The 18,959-nt window shown below is 46.6% G+C and overlaps 1 protein-coding gene across 8 annotated transcripts in view; it reads right to left on the bottom strand.

Annotated features, from left to right (window-relative positions):
- LOC134341818 (uncharacterized) overlaps positions 1-16,126 on the bottom strand; it is a 44,953-nt gene extending 28,827 nt beyond the window's left edge. For 5 of the 8 annotated variants that reach the window (XR_010016868.1, XR_010016867.1, XR_010016870.1 and 2 more), the window contains exons 1-4: positions 15,951-16,126; positions 12,729-12,903; positions 5,308-5,476; positions 1,315-1,502 (exon numbers count right to left, since the gene is read on the bottom strand). Coding sequence is in view for 1 of the 8 variants with exons in the window: in XM_063039754.1 (XP_062895824.1) it covers positions 1,315-1,502; positions 5,308-5,472; positions 12,729-12,842 (467 nt within the window). In the remaining 7 variants the exon portion in view is untranslated. The remainder of the gene's footprint in view (positions 1-1,314; positions 1,503-5,307; positions 5,477-12,728; positions 12,904-15,950) is intronic. The other 3 variants (XM_063039754.1, XR_010016872.1, XR_010016866.1) reach the window with 3 other exon arrangements.
- Between the last annotated feature and the right edge of the window lie 2,833 nt (positions 16,127-18,959).

The following is an 18,959-nucleotide window of genomic DNA, read 5'->3' as shown; positions in this document are numbered from 1 at the left end:
GTGCAAAATAAAAATTTTAAAATGTAATAAACTAATTCAACTGTGTGGAACTATCTGATTGATTGGGTTGTTGCTTTGGAAATTCTGGAGCGAAGCTTGACTGAACTGTACACATGTATGAGAAGCTCAGGTAAATAGAAAAGGCTAAATTCTCACGCAAGTGGGTCATATACCCAGAAACATTGGCTGCACTTCGGCAGGTCGAAACAGTAGAATGAAACATACTGCCATATTACAGAACAAAAAATATATTGCCCACCCACAACGAGAGGACCCATGACAGATCCTGATCTCACTGCCTTGTCTGAATGGGCGAAAGATGAAGCTACACGTACACGTAGAGCAGTGACCTACAGATGCTGTAGAAAAATGTGAACAGGAAACGGGATCACATGACAGGTGGAGGATCTCCCACCTGGCCCGGTGACTCTGCTCCTCGCCCCTCACATGCTGCCCGACTCATCTGCTGCATTTCCCACATCATACCATATTTACACCAGCGAAATGTTTAGTTTTCGCCTCCCTATCTTCCCTGACCCTTTCCCTCTACCTCCATGTCACAGAATCACGGGTTCGATTCCCATCACAGTTCGACACATAATTTACACCCAATCAGGAATTGTGCAAATTTCATTTAAAACACTTCGATGTTTATAAAAACTAATTTCTATTCACATTCCTCCTGCCTCACTGGACAGAAACACTGAAACATCAAGTGAGAAACAGCAAGATGTGGCCATTCAGCCCCTCTAACCATCAACAGGATGGAGGCTGCTCTCCCATCTCAGCCACATGTTTCTGCCCGATCCTCTGTTCCTCGATCCCTCCTGTCTCCACACATCTGCCGGCCTCTGTTTTATGTGAGGACGATCACTGAGTCTTCACTGGCCTCTGTGGTGGGGATTTACAGACATTCACCACCCTCGGAGTGGAGACATTTCCCCTCATCTCAGTCCCGGACAGTCCACCCCCTTTTTCAGAGACTGGGATCCCTGGTTCAGCCGGTAATGATGTTGTGCATTTCAATGTGTTCACCTCTCAGTCCTCGATTCTCTAAATGAAAGGGTTATCGCATTTGATCTTTCTTCAAATGATGACCACACCACTCCAGGGATCAGTCTGGTGAATCTTCATTGCACTCTCTATAACAAATACTCTCTAACCTCTTTGTTAATCCTCTATGGGATTAATTTCCATCTTCTGCAGCCTGAATCACTCACCTCCCACCACTGTCACTATTTACACCTTCTCACCTCCCCCCTCACCTGGATCCACCTCTCACTCCCCAGCTCTTGCCCCATCCCCACCCCTCACCTCTTTTCTCTGACTATTTCCCGTCCACTCTCAGTCCAGAGGGAGGGTCTCGGCCCGAAATGTTGACGGTCCATTTCCCTCCACAGATGCTGTCCGACCCACTGAGTTCCTCCGGCAGTTTGTTCTTTGGTCTGTATAACCCGTGTTAGTGTGGGGAGCGGGATTTTACTCCATATTCCAGGTACAGTCTCAACAAAGCACAAATAATTGTTACTGTCATTTCACTCTTATACCCAATAACTCTTACAATAAATACAATGTACCTTTCACCTCCCTCTCTACCCACTGCACTTAAACTCTCCATTTAAATACACTCTGCATTTCTGTTTCTCCTGCTGAAGTGGGTGATCTCACATTTTCCACACTGGTCTCCAGCTGACCTGTTGTCCCACTCACTCCTTTTGCCTCCGTTACACTGAAATCTCTCGACAAGAAACGCAGAACATAGAACAGTCCAGCACAGGAACAGGCCCTTCGACCCACATTGTTGTGCTCAAACTATTCAATTAATCAAATTGCCAACTAAAGTAATTCCATCTGCCAGAACAATGTCCATATCCTTCCATTTTCCTCACATTCATGTGCTGATCTAAATATCTCTGAAAAGTCTCCAGTGTATCTGCCAGAACCATCAGCCCAGGCAGCACATTCCAGCAACCCCCTCTCACTCTAAATGCATGGCATCTTGTATTAGACATTGCTAACCCGGATAAAAAAAATTGTTTGTCTTCTCTATCTGTGCCTCTCATAATCTTATAAACCTCCATCGTCTCACCCCAGCCTGTGCCGCTCCAGAGAAAACAACCAAAGTTTGTCCAACCTCTTGTTACAGCTCATGCCCTCGAATCCAGGCAATATCCTGGTAAACCTCTTCTGCACCCTCTCCAGGGCCATTGATATCCTTTTTGGAATGAGGCAACCAGAATGTGTGAAATACTTCAGATGTGGCCTAACTCCAGTTTTATGAAGCTGCAACATAACTTCCTGAATTTTGAATGCAATATATGACTAATAAAGGCCAGCATGCCATTTGCCTTCTTAACCACCCTGTCAATCTATGCAACCACTTCCAGGGAGCGATGAACTTGGGACTCCGAGATCCCTCTGCTCATCGACACTGTTAATGGTCTTGTACTTAACAGTGTATTATCTCTTTATATTGACCTACCGAGCTGCCAAGGTGATCATCACTAATCAAATCTCACTGAGTTTTCCCAGGTCCTGTTGAATTTATTGCCAAGTGCACAAGTACGGGAAGGTACAGGGACAGAGAAACAGTGACTTGTAGCAGCATCACAGGCAAGTACATTCAGATAACACACAGACATATGTTATACAATTCTGTCTCATTATCAATGTAGAAATACAAGTTTTATGTCATTAACCATGTGTGAATATACATTTTTTTCAAGAGCAGCCTTGGAAATGTTGAAAATGGTCCCTCAGCCAAATTGTTGACACAGTTTGGGAAAAACTGGGCTCCGAGCACCGGTCCCTACTACACCCACTGGGACATCCTGCAGACCCAAGAAGGGTCTGGTAAACCCTTCTCTTTAAACACAGGAACAGGAGCAGGCTGCTCAGTCCCTGCAGCCTGTCCTGTCATTCAATAAGACCCAAACCAGTCCATCCTTGTCCCCCAACACCATGCCCGTTTCCACTTTGCCCGGACCATTGGCCCCACGTGCAGCTCAACAGATTGCCCCCCAAAGAGGTGAATATCTCTGCTCTCCACCACCGTGGGCTCAGACATTTCCACAGACGAGCCCCTCATGTCCCTTCCCCACTGTCAATGGGCTCCTTCCCCCATCCTACTCCTTGATCCACCACCAGGACAAACAACCTCCCAGACTCCATCCTATCCAACCCCTCACACCATATTTATCCTCGTTCTCCCTCCTCCTTCTGCCAGATCACTCGCACCCTGGGGAACCGGCATCAAACCGAGGGGCCGAGTGGTCACCTCCTACCCCTCAGTGATTCATCAGACACCAGCCACAGGAGACACTGCACAAACGCCCCCAACTTCCCTCAGAGGGAAATGGAAATAAATCAGAAAGCAGGACATTTACTTTGAGGTTTGTTCTGCTTTGCCGGAGTGGGAGCAGGAAACAGGGTCAGCAGGGGTAACACCCTCTCGGTTGGTCTGTTTCCGCTATTGGGTGCAACCAGTGATTGACATTGCTTCGCTCCAATGGGAACAGCTCAGCTCGTAAACCCTCTGTTAACCGTGGTGGTGGGTCAGGTCATTTTTTACCTTGTTGAAACATCTCAGCATGTATGTGACACAAGGAACTGCACACATGACGTCAGATCCCGGTGTGAGGAACCCACATGTGACACCAGGCATGTGGGGTTGCAGACTGACGTCATGTGTGGGTGACATCTTGTTTTCAAAAGCTGTTTAATGGGTGTTTTTAATGATTTCAGGGGAACAAAGGAAGAAATTAGTGGGCTTTATCACTGAATCCAGTGCTGTGTGATGTAAAGTCCCCTGCTATGTGGCCGGATTTGCCATGTTGTTGATGGGGTAGGCAGCGTGGTCTTTTTCTCAAGCTGGGTCACAAAACTCCAAATGTTTCCTGGGAGGATCTTCAGGGTGATTTGATTTGAGGTGGCTCACTCAGTGCAGTACCCTGCTGTTCACTAATTTCATAAAGAACGTGTTTACTGGTGTAAACCAGAATTGCCATCAGGGTAAACACAGATTAGTATCAGTGAACAGAAAACCTCTCATCCCTGCAGTCTTTGTCTCCTGGGAAATTAATCACTCCCAGTGTGGACCACAGATACTGCTTACTCTAAAACTGAGTGAACCATTCAGACAGCTGATCGCTGAGAGGAATTATGTTTGTTGGTAATTAACTTTCGCCCAGAGTCATTTGGATGGAGTTAATGCAGAGTTCGGGGGTGTCACAGTGAAAGGACCAGACAGCCAAACACTCTACATTTTCTCTCCGACCTCCAGCCACAGGTGGTTACGCGGGGATCTCCTACAAATTGCAGCATAGTGCCGACCCCAGTGGGCAGCAGAGAGGAAGGCGCTGATCTCGGGTTTGTGTAAATACAGGGCTGATTGCAATGGGAAAGGGCCGGAACCGAGCCCGACTCCTGCACAGTCCAGGCTGTCCAGTGCTGCAGCCCTGGTTTCAGTTTTGCTCCCAAGCCAGGATTGTGAGGTCAGTTAGTTGTGGTTCCCGAAGCTGGAAGGGTAGACATGGGTGAAGGGGATCTGTCCACGTGTACAGGTGTGGGATAAATGGTGGGAGAGTTGTGGTGTGGTTGGCGGGGTGGAGAGTGGTTGGGGTAGTGTGGGTTATCGGACGTAGCGTGACCCTGAGAGGAGGGGTCCTGGGCCAAATTAAGTTGTAAACGAGGAAGGATCTGGTCTATTGGATCAGACAGCTCATGTGTCCTTTCCGGAAGCAATCAGTATCTCTTTATATTAATGACTGTCTAATCTTGCTGGGAACATTGTGTTTGTTACAGAGCCCAGAGTCTGGGAGCAGCTGGATGGTAGAAAGCAAAATGTGATGAGGGAAGGCTGTTTATTGTACTCGAGTCCAGTGCCTAGTGATGTTCCCCATGGTTACACCTATTGCTACTTGTCATCTATGTCCATAATTTGGTTGAGAATGTATAGGTTATGGGTAGTGAGTTCGCAGCAATTTCAAACAATTACTTTTTTTTTGAAAGATAGTAAGTATAAATACTCCCCTCTGTTTCCCTCTCCCCACTCAGAGCTAAACCCCACTAAAGTTACTTCAGAAGATGCAGGATCTGCAAATGAGCAAACACTGAGGGAACACGAGTGGCTTTGTAGAGCTGGGCTGCTGAAAACACGTTACCAGATCAGGAGTGATTGCAACTGGGTCTGTCAGAGGCATAACTGGTACTTCTAGGCACATTCAGTCTCACCCCAACTATTTCCTACCTTCCTTTGTGCAGGTATGTAATGGGTAAAGGACCAGTGTTTGAGTAAATGAGACTCACCAAACTTTCTCCTGAATGAATCAAAGGAAACTCTGAGTCAGAAGGATTCTCTCCAGTTGGTGCTCTCAGTCCTCGGGCTGGTTCACTTGTTGTTGTTCCCTCATCTATAGTTGTGGTTTGCTTCCAGTTGTGGGCTTTTCTTCGAATAAATCTCTCACTGCAGGTCTAACTTTAACCAGAGAGATAATGAAACACGTTAACAATACAAAGAAGGTCATTTCTACTCAATGTTCCGAAAAACATAAACTCAGTGAAATTTAAACATTGAAGACAAATATAACGATCTGAGTGAACAAATCTGTAATTGTCCTCAGACGTCACAAAACCTGATATGGGACACGAAGGAGTCATTGTTCATTCGTGGTAAGACATAAGACACAGGAACAGAATTAGGTGATTTGGTCCATCGAGTCTGCTCCACCACTCAACCATGGCTGATTTTATTTCAACACCATATTGCTGCCTTCCTCCTGTAACCCTGAAGGTAATTTGCAATCATTTCAGGAAATTTTAACCATTCCAGGGTGAGTATAATAATACCAAAAACACTCAGCGGGTAAGGAACAGCTGTGGGGAGAGGAATAAATTTGATGATTCAGGTTCACACCTTTCATCAGAATGTCTTCAAACAGTTTCAGATTTTAGTGCAGATCTCCAGCATCCCAAGCTTCTGTTTGATTTCCACTGTCTGACAGAGACATGAGACCGCGGGTGGATTTCCAAACACCATCTGAACCATTTTTCCTGGTGCAAACATGGAACAGCCCATTTAATCACAGCCTCATCCTGAGACGGATGGAATGGGAACTCACTCTCTTAGATTAGCAATCACTGCTTCTAAATTAACTCAATAACCAAACATCAGAACCTGGATCAGAAATACCTACTCAACTGCTCATAAATACAGGCAACATGGTTCAGTACTGGGTGACATTCCAGGCCAACCATCACAGGGTCACAGAGCTGTACCTGGTACTTACCGACCTCGGAATCCTCACACACTCCCCCCACGTCTCACATGGAGCAGTGTAATCAGGGATTTTCCTACTGCAAATTTCCAGCCACCCAGGACTTCTGATTCATTGTGGAGGAAGAACATCCAGCCCGTCTGTAGGAACACTGACCTGGGCTGAAGCCCAAACCACTGCCAGTCCCACATTATCAGAGTCTCCACCCCAGGTTTACTGCTCTCCTGTGACTCTTTGCTGCCAGTAATGAGCTGCAGTATCTCGGCCATTCACAGTTCAAAAACTCAATACTACCACACCAATGCACAACAAAACTGGAAAATGATGATGCTCTCGTAGATCCAGGTAATAAAATCAGATTCTGAATTAACTCTGAGGCAAAAAGTGCAACAGAATACTTCTTGATGAAGACAAATGTTAGAAGAAAGACTGCTGAATGATGTGGTGGGATACAGACTGAACAGAGATTGAACAAGATGGTTGATATATATCATTGAGTTGGTGGAATACGGACTGGACAGAGATTGAACAAGATGGTTGATATATATCATTGAGGTGGTGGGATACAGACTGGACAGAGATTGAACAAGATGGTTGATATATATCATTGAGTTGGTGGGATACGGACTGGACAGAGATTGAACAAGATGGTTGATATATATCATTGAGGTGATGGGATACAGACTAGACAGAGATTGAACAAGATGGTTGATATATATCATTGTGGTGGTGGGATACAGACTGAACAGAGATTGAACAAGATGGTTGATATATATCATTGAGGTTGTGGGATACAGACTAGACAGAGATTGAACAAGATGGTTGATATATATCATCGAGTTGGTGGGATACAGGCTAGACAGAAGTTGAACAAGATGGTTGATATATATCATTGAGGTGGTGGGATGCAGGTTGGACAGAGATTGAACAAGATGTTTGATATATATCATTGAGGTGGTGGGATACAGGCTGAACAGAGATTGAACAAGATGGTTGATATATATCATCGAGTTGGTGGGATACAGGCTGGACAGAAGTTGAACAAGATGGTTGATATATATCATTGAGGTGGTGGGATGCAGGTTGGACAGAAGTTGAACAAGATGGTTGATATATATCATTGAGGTGGTGGGATGCAGGTTGGACAGAGGTTGAACAAGGTGTTTGATATATATCATTGAGGTGGTGGGATGCAGGTTGGACAGAGATTGAACAAGATGTTTGATATATATCATTGAGGTGATGGGATGCAGGTTGGACAGAGGTTGAACAAGATGTTTGATATATATCATTGAGGTGGTGGGATACAGGCTGGACAGAGATTGAACAAGATGGTTGATATATATCATCGAGTTGGTGGGAAACAGGCTAGACAGAGATTGAACAAGATGGCTGATATATATCATCGAGTTGGTGGGATACAGGCTAGACAGAAGTTGAACAAGATGGTTGATATATATCATTGAGGTGGTGGGATACAGGCTGGACAGAAGTTGAACAAATGTTTGATATATATCATTGAGGTGGTGGGATACAGGCTCGACAGAGGTTGAACAAGATGTTTGATATATATCATTGAGGTGGTGGGATACAGGCTGGACAGAGGCTAACCCAGATGGACAGGGAATGAGCAGATGGAGCCAAGAGAAGGGATCAAGGACAATCACTGATTGTCCTCGAGCAGTACACAGATACCGAATTAATGATATACTGTGACACTCTCTGTGACATACTGTAGACTTGCTTAAAGTTGTAATACAATAAAAAACGGAGGGGTATAGGGTTGCGGGGGACAGGGGTGGTGGTGCTACCTCCCTGAAATGAGCTTTTTCAGAGTGTGATGTCTGTTAATGAGCTGCCTCATCTGTCATTATGGACCAAATGCTCACAATACTACGGTATGAAAGATACCAAAATGACAAAAGCTAGAACAAACCCTAAGAACTTTGGTATATATGCTTTGCTCATTACCAAATTTTATCAATGCACCATAAAGTGTTTTCCATCCGGATACTCCACGCCTTGTTATGGCTAATGCTTTGCCTGTGACTGCAAAGAACTGCAGAAATACGGACACAGATCAGATCATCACAGAAACCAGTCTCCCCTCCATGAACTCTTCTAGACTTCCCACTCCCTCGGTAAAATCAAAGATCCCCACAACCTGGGGCATTCTCCTTTCTCACCCACCCCAATTAAGGAGAAGATACAACAGCCCTGAAGCATACATCACCAGGCTCAGAAACAGCTTATCTGAAGTGAAGAAGTTTTTGAGAAGTTCCAGGAAGCGAGGCAAAGTTGACAGTTCGGGAAGTTAACGAGACTCACTGGCCACTATCAGATTCTCCCAACACAAGAAAATATGCCAGTGCTGCAAATCCACATCAGCACAAAATGGTGACTGTGCCTCTCATAATCTTATAAACCTCCATCATCTCACCCCAGCCTGTGCCGCTCCAGAGAAAACAACCAAAGTTTGTCCAACCTCTTGTTACAGCTCATGACCTCGAATCCAGGCAATATCCTGGTAAACCTCTTCTGCACCCTCTCCAGGGTCATTGATATCCTTCCTGGAATGAGGCAACCAGAACTGTATGAAATATTCCAGATGTGGCCCAACTCCAGTTTTATGAAGCTGAAACATAACTTCCTGAATTTTGAATGGAATATCTTGACTAATAAAGACAAGCATGTCATTTGCTTTCTTAACCACCCTGTCAATCTGTGCAGCAACTTCCAGGGAGCAATGAACTTGGATTCTAAGATCCCTCTGATCATCAACACTGTTAAGGGTCTTGCATTTAACAGTGTACCTGCCGAGCTGCCAAGTTGATCATCACTAATCAAATTTCACTGGGTTGTCTCAGGTCCTGTTGAATTTATTTCCAAGTGCACAAGTACGGGAAGGTACAGGGACAGAGAAACACTGACTTGTAGCAGCATCACAGGCAAGTACATTCAGATAATAAATTATACAATTCTGTGTCATTATCAATATAGAAATACAAGTTTTATGTCATTAACAATATACAAATATATACATGTTGTGTCAATAATCATAAATATACATTTTGTGTCATTGACAATGTATAAAAATACTTTTTTTCCAAAGCAGACTTGGAAATGTTGAATTTGGTCCCTCGGCCATATTGTGGACACAGTCAGCACATCCAGTCCATCCTGTCATTCAGTAAGACCCAAGACCGGAACATCCTTGCCTACCCCCTCAACACCACTCCAATCTCTACTTTGCCCGGACCATTGGCCCCACTTGCAGGTCAACAGTCTGCCAGTGTTTGTCCCCCAATGTGGTGAATATCTCTGCTCCCCACCACGATGGGCTCAGACATTTCCACAGATGAGCCCCTCATGTCCCTTATCCACTGTCAACGGGCTCCTTCCCCACCCTACTCCTTGATCCCTCACAGGAACAAACATCCTCTCAGACTCCATGCTGACCACACCCTCTCACACCATCATTATCCTCTCAGTAAAATCCCTCACCCTCATCCTTCTGCCGGATGACTCACTCCGTGAGGAGCCTGCATCAAGCCAACGGGCCGAGCGGTCTCCTCCTACCTGTCAGCGATACATCAGACTCCGGCCGCAGAAGTCACTTTACGAACATATCCAACTTCCCGTGGAGGAAAATGGAAATAAATAAAAAGGAGAGACGCTTACTTTGAGATTTGTTCTGCTTTGACGGGGAGTTTGGGGATGGGAGCGGGAGATGGGATCAGCAGGGGTAACGCCCACTCGGCTGGTCCATCTCTGCTACTGGCCATAAGCAATGATTGACATCACTTCTCACCAATGGGAAGAGAGTAACTCCTCTGTTGACTGTGGGATGGGGCAGGTGGGTCAGGTAATTGTTACCTTAGCCGGTAAAGTTCAACCGTCTCAGCACCAGTGTGATGTAAGGAACTACACACGTGACCTCAGGTCCCGGTGTGGGGAAACCACAAGTGACATGTGGGGATACAGAGTGACATCAGACCCCGGTGTGGGGAACTCACACGTGACATCAGACATGTGGGGATACAGAGTGACGCTATATCCCAGTGTGGGGAACTCACACTTGACATCAGACATGTGGGGACACAGAGTGACGCCATATCCCAGTGTGGGGAACCCACACGTGTCATGAGGCATGTGGGGATACAGAGTGACATCAGACCCCGGTGTGGGAAACCCACACGTGACATCAGACATGATGAGGCACAGAGTGACGTCACGTGTGGGTGAGAACTTGTTTCCAAAAGCTGTTCAATGGATGTTTTTAATGATTTCAGAGGAACAATGAAGAAACTTAACAGGTTTCATCACTGAATCAGTAGAGTCTCCTGCTATTTGCCATGTTGTTTACGGAGTGGGCATCGTGGCCTTTTCTTGAGTTGGGTCACAAAACCCCAAATGTTTCTGGGGAGGACTTCCCAGGGTGATCTGGTTTGGGGAGGGTCAGTCACTGCAGTATCCAGTTATTTTTTAATTTCATAATTACTGATGTAAAGTAGAATTGCCAGCAGTGTAACCACAGATTCACATCAGATAACAGAAGACCTCTCATCCCTGCAGTCTTTGTCTCCTGGTAAACTAAACACCCTGACAATGTGGACCACAGATACCCCTTCCTCTAAGTCCGTGTATCATTCAAACAGTGGATCGTTGAGAGGAATTATATTTGTTGGTCATTGAAGTTCACCCAGATTTGGTTAGATGGAGTTGATTTGCAGTTCAGGGGTGTCACATTGAAAGAACGGGTCAGCCAAACCCTCTGTGTTGTCCCCCCGCCCTCCGGAGGTGCCACAGGGACCTCCTGCAAAGTGCAGCAGTGTCAATTCCAGCTGATGTCAGTAGTTCTCCTCTTTAGCCGACGGTGAGGAAGGGGCTGATCCCGGGTTTGTGTAACTCGAGCATCAGCTGCAGTGGAAGTGGGACGGGACCGAACCGGACAGCTGGGGAGTCCAGGCTGTCTGGTCTTGCAGCTCTGGTTTTAGTTTCATGCCTGAGCTGAGACTGTGGGATCGATTAGTTGTGGTTCCCCAAGCTGGGAGGGAGGATGTGGGTGATGTGGATCAGTCTACGTGTGAGGGTGTGGGGCCATTGGAGGGGCAGAGGGAGATTGGGGATGTGGGTGATGTGGATCAGTCTACGTGTGAGGGTGTGGGGCCATTGGAGGGGCAGAGGGAGATTGGGGATGTGGGTGATGTGGATCAGTCTACGTGTGAGGGTGTGGGGCCATTGGAGGGGCAGAGGGAGATTGGGGATGTGGGTGATGTGGATCAGTCTACGTGTGAGGGTGTGGGGCCATTGGAGGGGCAGAGGGAGAGTGGGGATGTGGGTGATGTGGATCAGTCTACGTGTGAGGGTGTGGGGCCATTGGAGGGGCAGAGGGAGATTGGGGATGTGGGTTATCAGATGCAGCGTGACCCAGGAGGATGGGTCCCTGGACAAATTAAGTTATAAACAAGGGAGGAGTGGGTCAATTGAATCAGACAGGATACGTGACCTTTCAGTAAGCAACATTTCTCTTTTCATATTAATTACTGACTAATCTTCCTGTTAACATTTCAGACAGGAATGGCAGGAAGCAGAGGGTGATGGTGAGAGGCTGTTTCTTGGACTCCAGGCCAGTGCCTAGTGATGTTCCCCAGTGTTACACATATTGTTACTTGTCATCTGTATCAGTCATTTGGTTGAGAATATATAGGGTATAGGTAGTAAGTTTGAACATGGAACATGAAATCTGCAGCACATTACAGGCCCTTCGGCTCACAATATTGTGCCAACCATTGTCTAGAATTACCCAACTGCACAACACTATTTTTCTGAGCTCCATGTACCCTTCTAAGAGTCCCTTAAAAGACCCTACTGTGTCCGCTTCCACTACCGTCACCAGCAATGCCTTCTGTACCCACCACTCTGTGTGAAAAAAACTCCCCTGACATCCCCTCTCTACCTACTTCCGAGCACCTTAAAACTCTGCCCCCTCATGTCAGTCATTTCAGCCCTGGGAAAAAGTCTCTGGCTATCCACATGATCAATGCCTCTCATCATTTTATACACCTCTATCAGGTCACCTCTCATTCTCTGTCACTCCAAGAAGATAAGTCCAAGCAAGTTTGCAGCAAGTAAATTCAAAGAATTACTTTTTTTGAACGATATTCAGTATAAACTCTCCCCTTTGTTTCCATCTCCCCACTGAGAGGTGACCAAAAACTACTTCACAAGATGCAAGACCTTGAAATGAGTAAACACTGAGGGAATGTGAGTGACTTTAAAGAGATGGGTTACTGACAGCACATCACCAGACCTGAAGTGACTGCAACTGGGTCTGATAGAGGCATAACTGGTACTTCTGGTCACATTCAGTCTCACCCCAACTATCTCCTACCTTCCTTTCTGCAGATAGGTAATGTCTAAAGGACCAGTGTTTGAGTAAATGAGACTCACCAGACTTTCTCCTGACTGAATCGATGGAAACTCTGAGTCAGAAGGGTTCTCTCCAGTTGGTGCTGTCAGTCCTCGGGCTGGTTCACTTGCTGCTGTTCCCTCGTCTTCAGTCATTGTTTGCTTCCAGTTGTGGGCTTTTCTTCCAATAAATCTCTCACCGCAGGTCTAACTTTAACTAGAGAGATAATGAAGCATGTTAACAATACAAAGGAGAACATTTCTGCTCAATGTTCCAAAAAACAAAACACTGAAATTTAAACGTTGAAGACAAATATAATGATCGCAGTGAACAAATCTGTAATTGTCCCTGATACATCCCAAAATCTGATATGGGATATGAAGGAGTCATCATTCAGTCATGGCAAGACATAAGACACAGGAACAGAATTAGGTGATTCGATCTATCGAGACTTCTCCACCATTCAACCATGGCTGATTTTTATTCCAACACCATATTCCTGCCTTCCTCTTGTAGCCCGGAACTACTTAGCAATCACAAATATATTAATCTCTGCCCTAAGTATACCCAAATGGCAGCCTCAACCACACTCTGTGGCAACAAATTCCAGACATCAGCCACCCTTTACTTAAGATATTCTCCTCGTCTCAGTTTTAAAGGGAAGCTTCTTTGTTCTGAGACTGTGCTCTCAGATCCCAGCCTCTCCATCTAATGGAAACATCCTCACCAAGTCCAGTGTATCCAGGCTTTTCAGCATTCAGTAGGTTTAGTTAACCACCACCTTCACAGTCCCTCTGAACTCCACCAAGAACAGGCCCAGAAGCATTGACTAACAGACAGGTGACAGTGAGGAGAAATTTCCAAACACAGTTTGAACACTGAACCCCTGGGTCCAATTCTACTGTTCCAAACGTTTAATCACAGCTTCTTCCCGTGAAGGATGGAATGGGATCTCATTCTCTCCTCAGATTACCAATCATTGCTTCCAAAGGAACTCCAGAAACAAACATCTGATCCCAAACCAGAAATACTTGCTCAGCACCTCATGAGCTCGAGCAGCTCGATCCCCAAATCCATTTCGCCAGGATTAAGATCTGTGATAGGGTCACACAGTTGACTGTGCCACTTACCGACCCCAGAATCCTCGCACATCGTCCCCACATCAAGGATTTCCCCACAACCAGTGTCCAGTGACCCAGGACTTCTGAATCATTGTGGAAGGAGGAACATCCTTTCACCCCGCCAGGCAGGAGGAGAAGATGGTGGTGCGATGCAGCACGTGCAGCTCTCCGGTGAAATGATATCGTATTTGTAAGTAGGATGCCATGCACAATTCTGATTTGATGGAGGCAGACGTGAGAAGCACAGAGGAACATCTGGAGAAACTTCTGAAATGCCCGGTTCGCTGCTGCTGCTACTGTGTGATGGAGAATCTCTGAAGAGAAGGCCCCAAAATCCCTGGCTTTGCCTGCTGCTGGCGACCGGGGCTGAGGTCGAAACATTTGGCAGAGATGGTGCTTGGTACTTGGTGTCAGAGGGCTGATCGGAGCTTGAAGTTTTCCTACGACTCAGAGTCGGACTGTGGTCAGGCATGGCAGGGAGAGTTTTCTTCCTTCTCCCGTCTGCGTGAGATGTGGGACTTTCGGGAGACTTTGAACTTTTTTAACTGTGCCCATGGTCTGTTCTTCATCAAGTTATGGTATTGTTGCGCTGTTGTAACTATATGTTATAATCATGTGGTTTTTGTTAGTTTTTCAGACTTGGTCTGTCCTGTGTTTCTGTGAGGAATATTGTATCATTTCTTAATGCATGCATTACTAAATGACAATAAAAGAGGACTACATGTCCTCATAACCTAATCTAATCCAGCCCCATCTACAGAAGTACTAACCCAGTCAAATCCCAAATACTAACAGTTGCATATGCCCGGAGTCTATATCCTAGGATAATAGGCGATGCACTAATTTTCCTAGACGTGTCTCGGCCACTCGGAGTTCAAAAACTAACACTCCTGCATCAACCTATGTCAGAATGGGAACCTGATAATCCTCTCACTGGGCCAGAAATTGGGCTGGAAAACCTGGGCATGGGTCACCAGCAGGCAGGAATATGTTTCACATTGTCTCCAGCAGCTAAATTGAACACATTTTATCATTATCTTATTGTTAAATGAGATTTTGCCCAGCACAACTGGCCATCACATTTCCTGTATGCTTTTCATTTCAAATTGAAATTAAATGCTGGAAACTCAGTACATCAGATTGGATCTGTGGAAAGAGAAACTGTGAAGGACCCAGTAACAGAAGTGATGTTGCCCGATCTGCTGAACGTTTCCAGCATTTTCCCTTCTTTCGTGAAATTATGAAGAACTATTGACTGATTACAAGACGTTTGTGACGGCCTGAACAAAGTTGCACAAATGCAATGCACACATTCATTAGTTTTCTCTTCATTCCAACACAGGGTTAATTCAGTCGATACAGTGAATGCTCACAACATCCTCCCCACCCCACTATCAGTCTATTACATCTGCTCCCAAGGCCACTAACTCTCAATGAGGGGAAGTGACCAGAGAGGGATAAAAATGTGCACCACGCCCTGCAGATCCTGTGGCTGTTCCTGGCAACGAGGGAATTGCTTCTCCAAGAATGACCAAAACAGGAAATAACAGACTCCACTTTAAATGTAGGGAGTCTCCTGTTGACAAAGATTAACACAGCGGCCATTTGGTAACTTTGAAACTAAAATTGTGGTGACTGTATTTATCCTTCGTTATTCTGCATTAAATAAATCCTGTGGTAATTCCAGGTAACAAACACCGATTTCAGAAATAACTCAGTAAAGCAAAATACTTCACAATGAAGGCAACGGTAGAAGAGAGATTGTTGATATGTAATCATTGGTGGGATACAGGCTGGACAGAGGTTGAACAAGATGGACAGGGAATAAGCAGATAGAACCAGGTGGGAGAAGGGATCAAGGACGATCACTGATGGTCCTCCCGCAATACACAGAGATAGAATTAACAGTACATACTGCTATATAAATGGTTCGAAAATGACAAAGATAAAACAACAGGAAATTTAGCATTTACCCTTCTCCCCTGACCAACTTTTATCAACACACCATGGAAAGTATCCCAAGGTTCGGGGTGAAGGTCTCACAACCCGGACCGACCCCAGCAGGCGGGGTGAGACCGCGAGTTCGGGGAAGTAAACGGGACTCACTGCCCAGCATCGCTCGGGACCGGACTCAGTACTCACCGAAGGGATCTTGTCGGACTCGTTCGGCAGAGAATGATCCGTCCCCCCTCCCCGGCTCCCCGCCCGAGGGGGCGAGGACCCTGACCCCTGATCCCGATCTCGATCCCGCGGACGATCCGCCGCTCCGGACCCGCTTCAACAAATACCGGGGAGAAAAAAACACTGCCGATCCCGGGACTGTGAGCATGCGCAATGTGCTTATTGCGTCATCAGAGCGGTGGGCGGTGCCTCGGAGACAAACCCGCAGATGCTGCCGAACTGCGGTAAAACGGGATCACGTGACGGTGGAAGGTCTCCCACGTGACTCGGTGACGTCTCCTCGCCCCTCACACGCTGCCCGACCCATCGGCCGCATTTCCCACTTTATTTCACATTTACAGCTCTCCCATCTCAGACCGATCCCCATTTCCTTGATCATGGAATTAATTTCCATCTTGTGCAGCCCCGTGTTGCCCCAACCACTCACCTCCCACCCCCGTCACTATTTCCACCTTCCCACCTCCCCCTCACCTGGATCCACCTCTCACTCCCCAGCTCTTGCCCCATCCCCACCCCTCACCTCTTTTCTCTGACTATTTCCCGTCCACTCTCAGTCCAGAGGGAGGGTCTCGGCCCGAAATGTTGACGGTCCATTTCCCTCCACAGATGCTGCCCGACCCACTGAGTTCCTCCGGCAGTTTGTTCTTTGGTCTGTATAACCCGTGTTAGTGTGGGGAGCGGGATTTTACACCATATTCCAGGTACAGTCTCAACAAAACACAAATAATTGTCACTTTGCCCGGACCATTGGCCCCGCTTGCAGGGCAACAGTCTGCCGGTGTTTGCCCCCCAATGTGGTGAATCCCTCTGCTCGCCACCACCGTGGGCTCAGACATTTCCACAGATGAGCCCCTCCTGTCCCCACCGGGACAAACATCCTGTCCGCCCCCTCTCTCACCGTCTTCATCCTTTCAATAAAATCCCCCTCTCCCTCCCCGGGGAACCGGCATCAAACCGACGGGCCGAGCGGTCTCCTCCTACCTCTCAGCGACACATCAGACTCCGGCCGCAGGAGACGCTTCACAAACGCCCCAACTTCCCTCGGAGGGAAATGGAAATAAATCAGAAAGCGGACATTTACTTTGGGATTTGTTCCGCTCTGATGAGGAGTTTGCCTCTTGTCCGGGCGACGGACTCAGCGGGGGTAACGCCCTCTCGGCTGGTCCGCCTCCGCTATTGGTTGTAACCAGTGATTGACATCGTTTCGGACCAATGGGAATAGCGCAGCTCCTGAATCCTCTGTTGATAGCGGTGGGGGAGGGGCTGGTCATGCGATCAGAAGCCCAGCCGTTAAACCGATAAAGCTCGAGCACAGCAGCGCGCGGGTGACGTAAAACACCGCGCACGTGAGGGCAGATCCCGGTGTGGGGACTCCTGTGTGACGTCAGGCGCTTGGGTGCACCTGTGTGACGTCACCAGTGGGGGAGCGCTGGTATTTAAAAACACCTGAATGTACGTTTCCGATGATTTCAGTGGGACAACAACATTAATCCCGGGTTTCATCACTGAATCCAGTGTTGTGAGATGTAAAGTCCCCTGTTATGTGTCCGGCTGTGCCGTGTTGTTGGTGGAGTGGGCAGCGTGGTGTTTGTCTCCATTCGGGTCACAACACCAGAATTGCCAGCGGGGTCCACACACAGTGTATTAGTCAACAGAAGACCTCCCGTCCCTGCAGTCTCTGTCTCCTGGTAAACTCAACACCCTGACAATGTGGACCATAGACACCCCTTCCTCTCAGAGTCAGGGAATCACTCAGACAGCTGATCACTGAGAGGAATTATATTTATTGGTCATTAAAGTTCACCCAGATTCGTGTGGACGGATTTGATGTGGAGTTCGGGGTGTCACAGTGAAAGGGCCGGACGGCCGAACTCTCTCCGTTGTCCAAACATCCTTCCAGGTGAGGCAACACTTCACCTGTGAATCTGTGAATATATATATGAATAGGGTTTCTTACAATGTCAAGCACTAAAGCAAGATGAAGGAAATATATGAATTCCAGAGCTCCACAGAAATGTAGTGATAGTTAAGTCATTAACAAGATTATAGCCTATCACTGCATTTCAGTGTGTAACTGGTACAATAAAACATATAATATTTAATTTAATAACATGACACGGTTGCCCTCACTAATTATCACAACATATAATTAGCAAATAAAGTAACGTTGTTTGCTTAGAAGCCATAGGGTTGTTAGTGAGAAAATTTTACTTTTGTATTAGCGAGTTCTATGTCAATGCATCGGATGACAGATTTACGAGTGAAGTCGAATATTAAAAGGAAAGGACAGAGAGGTCGTGGAGGGCTATCATCTAGTTATCACAACGCCATAAATACAACTTATGTATACCAAAGATAGGCTTCCTCTGCGGCTTGAGATTCTGAATTGGAGAATGGCGCTTTATTCACAAAATCCTCATAGCCCACAGTGACTGTGCACTGATTCCAGCAATGGAACCCGCCACTGCAGCCCCACAGTGAACAGTATACAGATTGCAAAGCTACGAAATTGCATGTGAACAGCCTCCCTCCCCCAACTCCTCTGTTTCTGTTTCACCAGCAGACTGAGACATCTCACATCTCGCTGCCTCCGCCAGGCCATTAAACTGTGAACAACTGTGGTCAGGGACTGATCTCTGGGATACTCCAGACGATACCTCCTTCCAGTCTGAAAACGACCCACTCATCCAACCACACACTACCAGCAGTTTATCGATCGCCAACGAAAAAGCCTAATCACCTACTCCTGAGGGTCAATACCATTGCTGACTCTGAGTTTACCACCAGGAGGGACATAATAATCAGAAAGTCTCCAGTCGCAGCCGTGTAAATAAAATGTGATCTTAGTGGGTGTGTGACAGTCAAACTGAGCCAAGTCACAGACTGATGAAGGGGATGAATGATCCATTTTGATACCGAGAGGGAAGCAAAAAGTTTCTTATTGTGCCTGATGCCGAAACTGTAGCTAGT

Source organism: Mobula hypostoma, unplaced genomic scaffold (assembly GCF_963921235.1).
Source record: "Mobula hypostoma unplaced genomic scaffold, sMobHyp1.1 scaffold_103, whole genome shotgun sequence".
Classification (NCBI taxonomy): domain Eukaryota; kingdom Metazoa; phylum Chordata; class Chondrichthyes; order Myliobatiformes; family Myliobatidae; genus Mobula; species Mobula hypostoma.
Note: the sequence above shows the minus strand (reverse complement) of the source record. Positions and strands in the feature narration are given on the sequence as shown.